Source organism: Anopheles marshallii, chromosome 2 (assembly GCF_943734725.1).
Source record: "Anopheles marshallii chromosome 2, idAnoMarsDA_429_01, whole genome shotgun sequence".
Taxonomy (NCBI): domain Eukaryota; kingdom Metazoa; phylum Arthropoda; class Insecta; order Diptera; family Culicidae; genus Anopheles; species Anopheles marshallii.
Genome location: NC_071326.1, coordinates 34,337,501 through 34,351,104, shown reverse-complemented (window position 1 = coordinate 34,351,104; position 13,604 = coordinate 34,337,501). Strand labels below are relative to the sequence as shown.

The 13,604-nt window shown below is 44.4% G+C and overlaps 3 protein-coding genes across 3 annotated transcripts in view; 1 reads left to right on the top strand and 2 right to left on the bottom strand.

Moving 5' to 3' along the window:
* Positions 1-783: 783 nt before the first annotated feature.
* LOC128708406 (coiled-coil domain-containing protein 149) lies at positions 784-2,654 on the bottom strand. Its single transcript, XM_053803382.1, has 5 exons — positions 2,559-2,654; positions 1,787-2,485; positions 1,608-1,692; positions 1,375-1,519; positions 784-1,300 (listed from the first exon to the last, which is right to left on the bottom strand). The coding sequence occupies exons 1-5, from the start codon at positions 2,652-2,654 to the stop codon at positions 784-786; spliced, it is 1,542 nt and encodes a 513-aa protein (XP_053659357.1).
* A 955-nt stretch (positions 2,655-3,609) lies between these two features.
* LOC128717889 (uncharacterized) lies at positions 3,610-4,486 on the bottom strand. The gene is made up of 3 exons (XM_053811564.1): positions 4,373-4,486; positions 3,837-4,246; positions 3,610-3,763 (listed from the first exon to the last, which is right to left on the bottom strand). Exons 1-3 carry the CDS (start codon positions 4,484-4,486, stop codon positions 3,610-3,612), a joined length of 678 nt encoding a protein of 225 aa, XP_053667539.1.
* A 3,910-nt stretch (positions 4,487-8,396) lies between these two features.
* The window catches only part of LOC128709593 (dynein axonemal heavy chain 5), a 22,410-nt gene continuing 17,202 nt past the window's right edge, over positions 8,397-13,604 (top strand). The window contains exons 1-4 of the mRNA XM_053804599.1: positions 8,397-8,636; positions 10,788-10,925; positions 11,001-11,302; positions 12,528-13,604. The exon at positions 12,528-13,604 is cut by the window's right edge and continues 748 nt beyond it. Of these exons, the coding sequence (XP_053660574.1) occupies positions 8,397-8,636; positions 10,788-10,925; positions 11,001-11,302; positions 12,528-13,604 (1,757 nt within the window). The remainder of the gene's footprint in view (positions 8,637-10,787; positions 10,926-11,000; positions 11,303-12,527) is intronic.

Here is a 13,604-nt window from a genome sequence, read left to right as displayed (position 1 = left end):
ACGGGAGACTGTGCACCGCCGAAGTCCTAAACCCCGTCTGTGCTTGGCGTAGGGCCGTGTCATCTTATATATATAGAGATATGTTGCCGGTGCAACCACGTACTGATCCGCTTTGGTCGTCGAGAGGGGAAGGACTTGCGGCGATAAATCTCACCCTGATAGCGCCCGTATACCCTTACCGTGCGCTGCAACGACCGACTCACCTGTCGTTGCGTTGCGGTGAGTTTTAGCGAACTGCCGCTAACATGACGATTCGACGCGATCCTGCGTCTGGCGACGAGATGGAACAATCGTGCAAGATTAGCGCGTCGGACAATTGATTCAGTGTCAACGGCACCGGCTAGCCAGACGGTCCGAGACCGTCCTCTCGGCATGACGGTTATGACGCTTGGTTGCGTTGTGAACGTCACATACCGCATGTGCTTTTGATAGACGGATTCCTAAACCAGATGATCCCCTCCCTCTTTCGCCAACACTTCTTTCTTCCATGCGCCGTCGAGTGGGGTCGATAGATATTGCTAGTAAGTGCTATTTTGGTGTACCGTTTGTTTTTGATCAAGTATTTATTATTGATAACATGTTTTCCTACCCGATTGGTTTGCATCCGTGGGTTTTGCGATCACAGAACACGCGTCACGTGAACTGGTCACGAGGAATTATCTCCGGAACCTCGTTAAGCATCGTGCTTGCTCAGAAGAAAAGTAACGTGCGGAAAAAGGTGTTGTGGGACGCGAATAAAAAAAAAATGGGTTGAAAAATCAATCAACGAGTGGATCCGGATGTTTAGGATAGATTTTCGCCAGCTGTTTCCTTGAACTGTTCGATTAACGCCGCAATATCATCCGGCAGTTGAGGTAACTGTTCATCCGTTTTAAGATCACGTTCGACAGATGCCACCAGTTGCGCAATCGCAGCCTGCAGTTCTTCCGTATTGGAGGTGTTTGTTGTCGCACTATCGCCCGTACAGCGTCCAGCAACATCGTCCTCATCGTCATCGGAACAACTCAGCACGCAACTTTTGTTCGAGCTCGATGACAGTGGTTCCGTGCGCTGTCCGCTATGTGAAGGACCGCTAGAACTGTTACCCTCCAGGGGTCCGTTCGGTTCTAGTGTCGGTTCAGACGTTTCGTTACTGTGTCGGACGATAATATCACCATCTTGGTCCTGATCAACTGTAGCCGAACTGTACCCGTTCAGTAGATACTGTGAAGGCGATAGGCTCGCTATGGTGGTTCGCTCATCACATCCGGCTAGCGTTTTAATGTGACGCTCTAGTTCAGCAATTTTAGTAGCTAGTAACCTGAAATTGAAATAAATAGAACAGGAGGTAAAACTGCAAAAAACCTCGTTAAATCGATCTTTTCGAACCCGTACTTATTTGTTTTCTTTTGGTGTGAGAGGGCGAGACTTTTATCGTTCACATTGTCTAGCAGCGCTAGACAGAGTGATTTCAGATCGGAAATGGTGGCCGCTTTAAGCGGGAGCTCATCAACGGTTCCATTCTCGAGCAGGTGCTTTACTGCAATTTAGAAAAGCGCAGGGAAAATTATTAACACATCCTATGAGCAGTCACACATCACAGTTGAATGCAGTAGTGTGATGCAAACCTTGTGAATGGGACATGATCGTTTTGTTATTGTTGTTAGTGCCAAGCTTTATAATGCCTTTCTTCCGGTTCGTTTCCAGCATCGACTGCGGAGGCATGGGGTGTTTTGTTGTTAAAAATGCAAATTGTTACACAAATGAGTTAGTTTCCTTTCGACTGATAGAGAATTATAACCGTTACCTTATATTTGCTGGCCGCTTGCCGTGCGAGACTGAGCTCGTTTTCGATATTGGCGATCTTTTCAGTTTGATATTTGTTCTCCAATATCAGCCCATCAATATCCAGCAGGGTCTGAGAGGTTCCGCCGGTGCCTCTGAGGGCAACGTTCAGTTCGTGGTTTAATCGGTGGGCTTTACATTTGAAGGCGTCTCGTTCCGTCACGGTTTCCTCCTTTTCGTCCAGCAGAGATCGAAAGTCGTACTGAAGCTGGGCATTGCGCTTTCGCAGTTGTTCGAGCTGGGCGATGAGTTGCGACTTTTCGGCCTGCCACGTTTTATCGCCGTTGGTTGTTAGGAGTGAATCGTTGGTAGCCCGCAGCTTGGTGCATGTGTCCTGCAGCTCGACGTTTCTCGCTCGAACCACCTTGATATCACCCTCGAGATCGTACAGACGCTGCTTGAGCGATTCTACCTCGGTTGTGAGTGCTTCGTTTCGTTCCCGTGTTTGCTTAACCAGCAGACTAACGGCCGAACTGTTGCCGAAACCGGCCGCTTGAAAGTCGGGTGCGTTTAGACTGTTCTTGATGGCCGAGTACCGTAGCTGTATCGTTTCGGCCATCAGCTTGAACTGGTCACGCTCCGTACGACATTTCTCCAGCTCATAGCGCATTATTTTCAGTGCTTCTACTTTGCTTTGTAGCTTCCGGCTGAGTGCGGTGTACTGCAAATGAAAAGCAATCGTTTAGTTGTTTAAAAGTAAAGTTTTATACAAACGAAAACACTCAATTACATACCTCCTGTTCGTCGCTTTCAGTATCCATATGGTTACTTTTGGATGGGATAGAGCTGGTAGGGTTTTTCCTACCCCTAGCCATGGCTGTACTGGCCATTTTGTAAAGTTTCGTATCGCTTTTGTTCACAGTATTTCAGCTTACCATCGATTGGGCGTGATGAAGAGTTTTAATGAAAGCCTAATTTGAATACAACGAGCGCAAACGTTGTTGAACGTGATTGTTGTCATCGATTTTTGTATGTTTGCCACCATGCGCTGCGTGTTGTATTCGTGGGTTGGAACTTATCGATTTTAAATACACACAAGAATGGTAAGCTTCAACCATTCAACTCAGTCATTTTACAACTATCTATTTACACTAATCAGGGATAATACTCTTCATTTCTTGTGGAACTTTCGTTTGTTAATTTGTTTAGCAAATGCACATTGCTTTTTACACTTTGTTTATATCGTTACACAGCTGTCATCGTGGTTGGTAGTGTGTGTGTAAACGTTTATACGATACATCTGAAAAGTTGAAGTTTTAGATCCGTTTCGGTCGGTACCGACTTCAAGCACGCCGTCAAGCAAAACATGAAACAAACAGTTCGTTATTTAAATGCACATTTGTAACGGATAAGTAAATAAAAACGATTAACAAAACACGAAACGCTGCAAATAAACTGTGGCGGATTTAAACACAAGAATGTGGAGTAGCGAAACAAAACACACGTAAATTATTCGACAAACCAGAGAGGAGAAGATAGAAAGTGGATTTGATTTGTCCAGTCTCTGGACAAATCCCTTCCAGGACCAGGACCAGGAACCATACAATGTCCAAAGATGGTTTATTCAGCTATATATCATTAAAGTTACAAATAAGCTTTGATGCTACGATGCTAAGATATGAGGATTACAGCTAACGCTCCTAGGACCTAGGACATCTACGGTGTTTCATCACATCTAATATTATAAAGTAAAGCCCAGGAAGGTACACAAGAAGCATAGCAATATTTATTTAAATTTAAAGAAAGCATTTTGCTAACAACAGGACCATCAGCAGTCAATTAACTTTATTCAAATTTAGAATAATGTTCTAACAACGACTTTGGACAGTTGGTATAAATAAGTTCGCAGTCGGCTCCACTCACTCCAAGATTTTCTGCCATTTCGTACTTAGCTCTGTCCCGGTATTCCGATTCTCCAAACGATCTATGAAATGAAGGGCTACGAATAAACGTAAATTACAATTATAATCACGTACATTAGAGTGCCTTTCGAAGCAAACCTCAAAACTTACGTTAGCAAAAAATGTGTCACCTCCATAAGCAGATCTTCCCGATCAGCTGCCCGATGGAATGGACTGTGAGCCAGCTCGCAGACACTCTTTGCCAAACAGTCGGAACCAAACTCCATCGCTTGCAGCAACTCTTCCGCCGCCCGGTACAACTGACCGGCCGTCAGATCGGAACTCGGATGTGTTACCGAACGTTTGAAATCGCGAGCCGACACGACGGTGGTCGGTTTAAAGCGGCCCTGCACAACACCGATGAGGGCCCGTGCCCAGTACGCCGGTTTGTAGAAGTCCATCAACCGGAACGGTAGGTTATAGTTAACCTGAAACCCCAAATTGATGCCCAAACGTCGAACGGGGTATTCTTTTTTCGGGGACTTAAACAGCCGCCCGTTCGTAACGGTGCACATCGTGACCTACGTGAGATGGGAAATTGTGCGTTAAGTTCTCGCAAATACCATACCGCCCTGTTTTGACGCCCGTGTGATTGATTACGGTGCCGTGGATGGTTACTTCTGTGGCACTTTTATTCCGATACCTACCTGTAGCGTGGTCATCGGTGGGAAGAACAGTGCCTTCGCTTGGTCGCTAAATGTAGCGTGGGAAAAATGGCACACAAGTGTGGATAGAAGGAGAATTATTACAGCGAGCCTCATGACTTGTTCTGTTCGCGGTGACAACGTAACACTAACAATGGAATGGGCCGGACATGGACGTTTGTTCCGAAATTCTATACAACCAGAAGAGATGATACGTCGGAAGAGAAAGTGTTTGTTAGTGCATTGAAGTGAAAAGGCGCTAATTGGGTGTGCTTTGTGCACGATCGATGGTTCTAGGTTGCGACCGGGTACGGATCAAAAGAGGTAGCTGACATGATCAGTTAACTGATTGACACCTTTCCACAGTGTGTTGAACTAGAAGCAGATCGGAACAACGTTCCGATAAAGGCAAGATGTCTTGTTTAACTCTCCAGCATTGTAAATTAAGGCAGGAATAAAACTGTTTCGTTGAACATTTGTACGTACCTGTTGCACGCGTTGGGTTTAAAATCCACGCTTTCGTAGTTTGCTAGTGGATGATCCGCGGTAAAGTGTCGCGTTTTTCACACGGTTCCGTTACCATCTGGTGCGATGTAAGACTACGCGTTTACTTTACCGTGCGAAAGACTTTTGGTGCGTCTTTGGTGAAGGTTGAGATGCGTTCTGCTCTATCCCGGGGCAATAAATTGCCTTCACGGAGCACACGGGAATGATGGTGCGTATCGTCGTAAACCATATCCACCCGCCTTGCACGGTAAGGCCCGCACAATAAATCATATGCAAATAAACGTAAATGGGAATAATTTTCGCATTTCCGTTTGCGGAAATGTCGGTCGGTCGGTAGATGGAGGAGTAAGGCGTTTGCCTACCCCGAAGAGGCTTTTCACTGCAAACTGATACACTTTCGGATATTTAAGAGAAAAGAAACACAACACTGTGAATGTATTTATCCGGTAAAACAGTGCCTTTGGCTCAATGAATATCCGTAATATCTTTACGGACGGTAAAATCAATCTTCGTCCAACCAGATGTTCCGAGCTATACGAAATCCTTGAAGATGGCAAATATTCAAAATCAAATCTGCTGCTTCGGAACGCTCGGATGCGATCTTTCTTAGCAGACAATCGTCAGACCGTTGACGCTCACGCGACGCTGGATGAACACGACTCTACGGAAGAAAAATAATAATTGAGGCACATCAGCCCAACGAAGATCCGATTCGAGATTGGGACGAAATCAAAAACGTGGCCAGCAAACACATTTTGCCCGCTGCAACTATTTCGATTAATTTCTCCTTCCCCGACAACATTCACATCTCGCTTAATGCAAATCTCGCCGAAGAAGCCGTAGGACAACTGGAACGACATCCGACGCGGAACTACAGCAATCGGTGCCGATGGGCTGTGTGTGGTGATACCGGTCTGGCACGTGCAATATTGTGCTTTAAAGTTAGCTTTAGAACGTTGTTGATTTTTTTGTTGCTAGTTTTAAAACTCAGGTTGTTCCATTTGAACCTTTCAAGTCGGGAGGTCTTTTTTTGCTGTAGTAGAATAAAACACGCAAAGGTCACCGTGTTCTTTGATATCGGTTTGGACAAACTGAAACAACGAGTACAGTTTTGTTTGGTTTTGTGCGCCTCTGAGCACACAAATCGGCGCGTCGTTAGCAACCGCCCTTAGCGTCACCGTCAACCACTGTTTTGGAAACGAACGCAACAAGTCTTCAGCTGAGCCACGCGAAGGACGCTAAGGATCATTTTTGGCAAAACAAGCGTGACGGTGTGATCCGATTGTCTGGGGTCAGTTGTTGAATGAATTGTTTATCAATGAGTGCATCGAGGGTGAGGTTGTTATGTAGCACCTGTTGATATGCAGCATGATGGTAATGAAAAAGCGTCAGTGTTGATTTATGAATGAACTGTAACGGAAATGGGCTTGAATTATAAATAGCACTCTAATCAACAAGCGGCTAGGTGTTGTTGATATAACAACGAACATTTAGGCAATACAAATAATTGTTCACTTCAATGCCCGTGCATGGCGTTCCTATGGCAGCAGACGAAAGCGAAAACGAAATATTATGATAGTTGAGAAATATAGATTGATTTTCTCTTCACGTTTTTAAGGTTTATGTTTGAGGCGGTTGTGATTAATAGTTTAACATTTTTCGATACGGTAACCGGGTTGCACAAGGAATAAGGTTGAAAACTGTACTATATAACAGTGTAATATTCTTGAATAGTAACAAATAACACGCAATGGATTTTAGGTTCATTTACACACAAAAATGATTGCAATTAGACAAGAATTCGTTTGAAATTAAATTTTTAATATCACTGTCCTTTACATGCAATCATCATCAGCATCATCAGCACACTTTACATCTTCCTTGCAAGCTTTCTTCTATTTTAGTAGTCTGAAGAAATGTAAAGAAAATTTACGTACCATACTAAAGACTACTTCAGAGGCGGATCAAGCTCCTTGGATTCCTTTAGCGGAAAATTTGTTGGGGGCCCCTCCGTTGGTGGTCACGCCCCAACGCACATTGAGTCACTGTTAAGATTATTTTTTTCTTTGAAAACCTTATTGAGCAGGGGTAGGAGGAAGGGGAGGGGGGGGAATGGTGGGGGGAGGGGGGGAGGTTGGTATAGATGCAAGGTTCGGAGACACTTTACTTTGCACTACTGATATCAACTTTCTTTGGGGCCCTAAGCGGCCCTACTTCGTCTGTCGTTAATTCAACCAGGTTCGTCGTGATACTCAGACGCTTAGCCCGCTATATAGATGAACCGCCCCTGGCTACTGTTACTAAAAAACTACTATAAAGCAATGAGTAAAGCAGAGCCAAGGATAACCATAAATGACAGATCGAAACCTCCAAGGTAGCAGTGTCACGAAGGAGAATTGGTTCAATACCTGTATTTGCCTATGGTTATGTTGCTTGGTCCGACCACAGTTAAAGAGTTTGGACAAAACTTCAAGTTCTCCGTCAGCGGTGCTACTTATCCAGCTATGTCCCAACAATAGCTCTTGTCAGTGTTGGCAATTCAGTCGAGTCGCCAATCAATAACTTGTGCTGCAAGAGCTGTTTCACAATGAGCACCGGTCTACTGTTCATGGTTGATGGAGTCCTCTCGTCTGTTTCTGCACAATATTTTCTATGGTTGAGTTATTGCTGTCATACTCCAACCAAGGTCCAGGGTGATGTTTAAGTTCTGACTTCATATGACACTGGCGAATCAACAGTTGTTAAGCTGTTGCCCCAGTATTTGATATGCTCTGGTGACTCGTATGTTCCCACTCAGGTTTAAAAAAGAATCAAAGTCTTTCTACGTAATAGGTATATTGGCAGTTTCTTGTGCCTCTCTGAGCAGAAATGCTGGACATAAGTTGTTCCATAAAGAGTGTAATAGATTCTAACGGATCCTAGATATCAATTAAATTTAATTATGAGCCAATAATTCTAATATTCTTCACTGATTTAATCTTCACTACAATTGTCATTTAAATTCTAAACTTTTGAATAATTCCTGTATACCCTTCCTGATAGTATACTGCGTCGTAGCTAAAATGTCTTGTTAGAAAACATGTCCACGCGCCATATCATGTTGGAAAGGTTGCTACACAACGCATGCCGTGTGTTGATCGCAACTAAACAAACTACAAATTGCTCAAGGTTCTTCACGGTAAAGCTTGCGCCAATGAAAAGGTTTCGTTTAATCGTTATCTTCCTGTCGTCATTTTGCATTCTACTCAGAAGAAGAAATGAAACAAATAGAACGAATTTGGTGCACTCCTAACAGTACCAGACCGTGCAGAACCTTAGCAACAGTAGGGTCGACGAGTTGTTGAATTTGAATTCGATTTTTCACTTCTTTACCAACCGTTGTTTGGAACGGACGCGCGCGCGTGTTTTCTGTTACTTTTGACTAGTGAACCAAGCGATAAAAGGTGTTTTTAGTTAACTTTTCATTAACTTTCTTCCCGTTCCCGGTAGAGCCGTTTAGTGGTTGTGTCGGCTGATCATCATGGATGATCAGGACGATGGCGATGAGCAGGATATTGAGAATGAGGGTGATGCAATGGAGGAAGGAGGCCACAATGGCGATGGCGATGGTGATGGCGATGGCGATTGCGATGGCGATGGTGATGGTGATGACGGGGGTGATGGTGACGGCGATGGAGATGAGCACGAACATGAGCACGAGCGGGACAGCGAGGAAGAAGAGGAACCGGAAGAGGAAATCTCCGAAGGTGATCTTCTACAGGTATGTCCGAGGGCCGGGAAAGTTCGATGAGAGCTGAGTGCTAAGTACATCAGGAAACGAGAACGCCACTAGGAGCACTAGCAACGCCACTTGATTACGTAATTTTTGGAATGTTTTGCGTTTTGTCACTTAGCACTAGAATAAGCGAACAGCAGTTTTTTTTAAACGGTTTAGTAGAACAGCATTCCCTTTTTTTTGCATTTATTTTTATTTCTTATTTATTTCTTTTCCCGTAAGCATTTTGTGACGCTGTCCTGTATTGCATTTTGTACCACCATTAGCAAAAGTACCATTTTGTACATTGATTTAACGGGCGAAACTGTAGCAAGGTGGTTGCTAGAAACGAAGTGGGTATCGATCGGGGTAAGCAGACGGTGGGCTTACGAAAAAGACATCACAAGGCCATACCCGGCAACGGTTGATACCTTCCAGAGACGACAATCCTACTGCGGCGCAATTCCTTGCAAATCGTTTCGCACCAGTTCACCAGCGTCTGTTAGTTTTAATAAAGCATTATTTTTAGATCGATCGATTATAGCGTGGATTTTGATGTACATTTTGTATCCAGAACACAGAACGTGACACTGGCTGGCGGTCTGTTTTGCAAAAAATTTAAAGACTACAATTGCCAGGGACAATATCATTCCGCTTCGCTCGCTGTTGGTCCTTGTTTGGTAGAGCGAATTGACATCTTACTGCAATGCATTGCCATCTCTGCCATTCATTCATCCAAACCGGTAACGATTCTAATTATTCGATTAGCAATGGGAAATTTAACGAAGCGATATAATTGCTACCGCTTTGGTATGCAACACTGGCAATGCTGGCACATCTACCGGGAAAATGCAAGTGAGTCATGTGGAATGTCTTGTTACGGTCAGGTGGAAGCACACAATCGCTCCTTTCAGTACGCTAAGTATCAGTCAGCAACCAAGTACGACGAATAAAAGTGTTTCGACCGAGCAGTTACCGTGAAGCCATGCATCATAACCATCCGCATTCAAGTACATTTTTATCGATGTGTATCGAGGCTGTATCGAGCTCAGTCACGCATCAGGAAGCTCTTCGATAGGGAAATACCTTAAGAATCAAGATTGGCCGGTCCACTAAATCATTGCAGTTTAATGGGGAAAGTTTTTGTTTTGTGTGTGCTAACTAACTATTGTGGAGCTGATTTTGGCATCTGTATCGCAAAAAGAAATGTTTGGTTTGGTTTTGAAAATCGATAAGATGTTAGCCACAAAGGATCACAACACGATGAAGAATTTTCTCACAGCTAGACCGTTGTTTGCATTCCCTTTACAGGTGGTTCTTCTGGTTGCATATGCAAACGAAGATCATGTTACGATTTCTTGTTAACAGTAGCAGTAGCATACTAATCGTTCAAATATTTCGCTATCTCAATTGCTTCTCTTCCAGATTCTGTACAGAACAAACAAGCCGACATACTCGTTGTGAAGAATCATTTGTCTCGAATAGTTTGTAGCGTTTTTGCATGCATGTGTTTTTTTTTTCGTTGTTAGTTTTGAACATTGATTTGTTGTAAATTTTGATACCCTTGACACCATCCCATCATTTAATTTCAGCTAGATACAGTGTAGTGTCATTGCATTAGATGGGCAAACCCCCCGTAGTGCAACTACTAGTGTGAAACGAATGACTTTTTTCCAGCTGTCGGGCATGCAGTAAACACAATTATTATTAAAGCTACACCTTAACAAATGCCCTTAAACCGTTGCCCTCATAGTACTCTAAAGCTGGCCTGGAATAGACGGGGCCAAATCGCTTACTACTTACCACATACAGTGTGTCTTGTGCATAGTAGTGTGAACGATCATTTCGTACCACATCGTGGCAGACGTACTAGCCAACGCTTTTGTTAGTGATCATATACCAGCAGTGCACTGGGCACATCCAGAGTGAACTGGAACCATCTCTGCAATACCGCAAGAGTTTGTTTGTATTTTGTCTTTTACCCGGGCATTACACGTGAACGAAACCCCCCGGGGGGAAAAAGGTTGGTAACTGTGACTGATTTTGTATTCCTTCCCGGACGTGTGGCCGATTTTTGTGTACGCCGTACGGTTACGGTTGCGGTTGCTTTTGAACGAAACTCCGTAACGCGCCATGACGGAATCGCCGGATTCACAGCGTCGGCGGGAAGAATGTGAGCGTAAGGCTCGACGTGGTGAGATGGACCCGCGGTTGGAATTTACCTTCCAGCTGCTAATGGACGCTACCGGTCTCCCGAGACATCAGATCATGGATCACATCTTCGAGGGGAACATGGTACGTGGCGCATAACCGCACAGGTCAACGAAATCTCAAGGTCATCAATATATCGAGCTTGTTCCGCACTTGCAGCTGGACGAGATTAATCAACTCTTTCTGCCCAATATGCGCAACAAGTTGATGTGGTTTTACCAGGAGGTGGAGGACGTTGACCAGCCGGGCGACAGAGACGCGAACAAACCGGGACCATCGCGTGCCGGTGCGTCCAGCTCGTCCAAAACGCCTCAGGGTGCGTCCAGCAGTTCGCATTCCCATTCCAAGCACAAGCTGTTCATCACGGACGGTTGGAGCTGTGCGTTTACCGGCATCTGTATCTACATGTTCCGGATCAACATCCAGAAGCAGCTGCCCGAGGAAGGGTTCCACAAGGATTTGTGAGTATGATGACGTACGATGGGTGGGTCTACCTCCACATAGGACGTACGAAGTCTATCGTTGCCGGACAGATCGTGCGGGTTGCTTGTTTCTATTTTTAAAAGGGATGGAATTAAACATTTAGCTTGAAAGCTCTATTAAAACCAATCATATCAATCAGTTCATACTGAACGCATGCTGTCACCTTTGGCACACACACACCTCAGGATGGCCAAGTGGCAAGGCACCTACGTGCCAGGGAAAAGCGTTATATCTTGAATTAATGGAGAAGGAATATTAATTTGCATAAAAATTAAAAACTATCCACCTTTCAAGCGATCTGTGTCACCTGGTCCACTTTCAACTTGTAAGCCTTATTTGATGTTTGAATAGCGTCATTCAACCGTTAAATTGCATTGCGGATGATGAATATGGGTGATGGTTTTTTTTTTCCTGTTTTAGCATAGGTTATTTCATTTCTATAAATGGCATAAAGCTACCATAGTGTCATCATTTAGAATGCTTTTTTTTCATATTAAAAAAAATCCATTGATTTTTATTTTAAAATTTAGAAGCAAAGTCGTAATTGTGTGGGCGAAGTTTTTTTAAACTCAAAAAAGAGTGCTTGGCAATCGAAGCTATAAAACAGCTAAAAAGGAATGAACGACAAGGATAATAACACAAAAAATAATGCCGAAATAATGCTAAACATGAGCGAAAGTAGAGTAATTAATATGAATAATGAGTAGGACCAACTCATCGAAAAATCCTTGAACATGGCAAATGTCTTTTAATATTTAAAGACCCATTCAGCGAAATAATAGCGCTAAAGAGTTGGTATTATCGTTAAGAAAAATGATTAACATAGAATTCAACTTGCTAAATGAAACTCTGCTAAAGATCTTGCGAGATGAATAGCTCATCTGGTGAGATGAAAGTAGTTTTTTGGAACCACTCATTAGACATTAAGACACACCAAAGGCATTCCTTGCAGGATATGCAAACACAGGACTTACCATTCGTTCGGCTGACGAAAGTTCTGACAAAACATTGTGAGTTTTCAGATAACTGTTGCCTTGCCTGTCTTCATAAGGATGTTTTTTTTTCAACACTTTCCACTAATTTTTCCTTTTAGCTGATTCAAAATTATAAGTGTCTTACTTAATTTACACAGCTACAAGCATTTCATTAATGTTTCATGCTTTCCCAATAACGTACACATTGCATTTTACGTTCCCGTACCAGGTACTGTGGTTATATCGATGCTAATCGCGTCGGACTTGTGACCTCGATCGAGCGGATTGTGGAGCAGGTGTTTATGCAGGCACTTGCCTATCCCAACATCGAATCCGAAGATGAAGAAATGAGCTGCAATCTGGTGAAGTCTCAACTGCTGCCCGGATTGCGCTCATTCTGCAGTGCGCTGCGCGTATGCGAGCAGGTGTGCAATCATTTTAACGTGTTTGATGATGGGAAGACGATTGTTTGTCGCGTCGACACGCTGGCCGAGGTGAAGGAGATGTCGAGAAACTCGACCACATGTGCAGAGCTGGAGGAACGGGTCAACAACTGGATCAAGGGCATCGCGAAGATCCTGATGGAGAGTGAGCAGCTGCGGCGCGAGAACGACTCGAGCGGGCCGCAGGACGAGCTGGAGTACTGGAAGCGACGCGGTGCCCAATTCAGTCAGCTGCTGTCCCATCTGCAGGAACGGGAGGTCCAATGGACACTGTACTGTCTGTCGCAGGCCGGCTCGAAGGTGCTCAAGTGCTGGAAGGAAACGGACAAGAAGATTACCTTCTGCTACAACGAGGCGCGCGACAACTCCAAGTTCATTCAAGCGATGGAGCAGTGCTGCCATTCGCTGTATCTGGACGACCCGGTCAACATGAAGGAGTCTATCGTAAGTTTGCTGCAAACCGTGCGTTTGATTTACAGTGTGTCGCAGTTCTACAACACGTCGGAGCGCACCTCGACACTCATGGTGAAGATCACCAACCAGATGATTGAAACGTGCAAATCGTACATCACGTGCCGCGGGAAGGAAACCATCTGGACGCAGGACCGTGATCTGGTGCGTACGAAGCTGACCAACTGTTTGAAGCTTAATCACATCTACCGCGAGACGTACCACAGCGTCAAATCGCAACCGTTCCTGCCCGATCAGATTCCATTCGCGTTCTCTGAGAACTATGTGTTTGGCAAGTTTGATACATTCTGCGATCGACTGTCGAAAATAATAGCCATGTTTAACCTGATCGATGATTATAACCATCTGTTCGAGCGGCGTCTGGAGGGATTGCTGCTCGGGGAGGCGCTCGA

What these genes read in the sequence shown, in the direction of transcription:
- LOC128708406 (XM_053803382.1), bottom strand. Translation starts at nt 2,654, where the DNA reads ATGGCCAGTACAGCCATGGCTAGGGGTAGGAAAAACCCTACCAGCTCT. An exon ending in CTGAAAGCGACGAACAGGAG is followed by an intron (nt 2,486 to 2,558) that starts GTATGTAATTGA and finishes TTTCATTTGCAG; the next exon opens with TACACCGCACTCAGCCGGAA. An exon ending in GATCATGTCCCATTCACAAG is followed by an intron (nt 1,520 to 1,607) that starts GTTTGCATCACA and finishes TCTAAATTGCAG; the next exon opens with TAAAGCACCTGCTCGAGAAT.
- LOC128717889 (XM_053811564.1), bottom strand. Translation starts at nt 4,486, where the DNA reads ATGAGGCTCGCTGTAATAATTCTCCTTCTATCCACACTTGTGTGCCAT. An exon ending in CACCGATGACCACGCTACAG is followed by an intron (nt 4,247 to 4,372) that starts GTAGGTATCGGA and finishes CATCTCACGTAG; the next exon opens with GTCACGATGTGCACCGTTAC. An exon ending in GTGACACATTTTTTGCTAAC is followed by an intron (nt 3,764 to 3,836) that starts GTAAGTTTTGAG and finishes GTTTATTCGTAG; the next exon opens with CCCTTCATTTCATAGATCGT.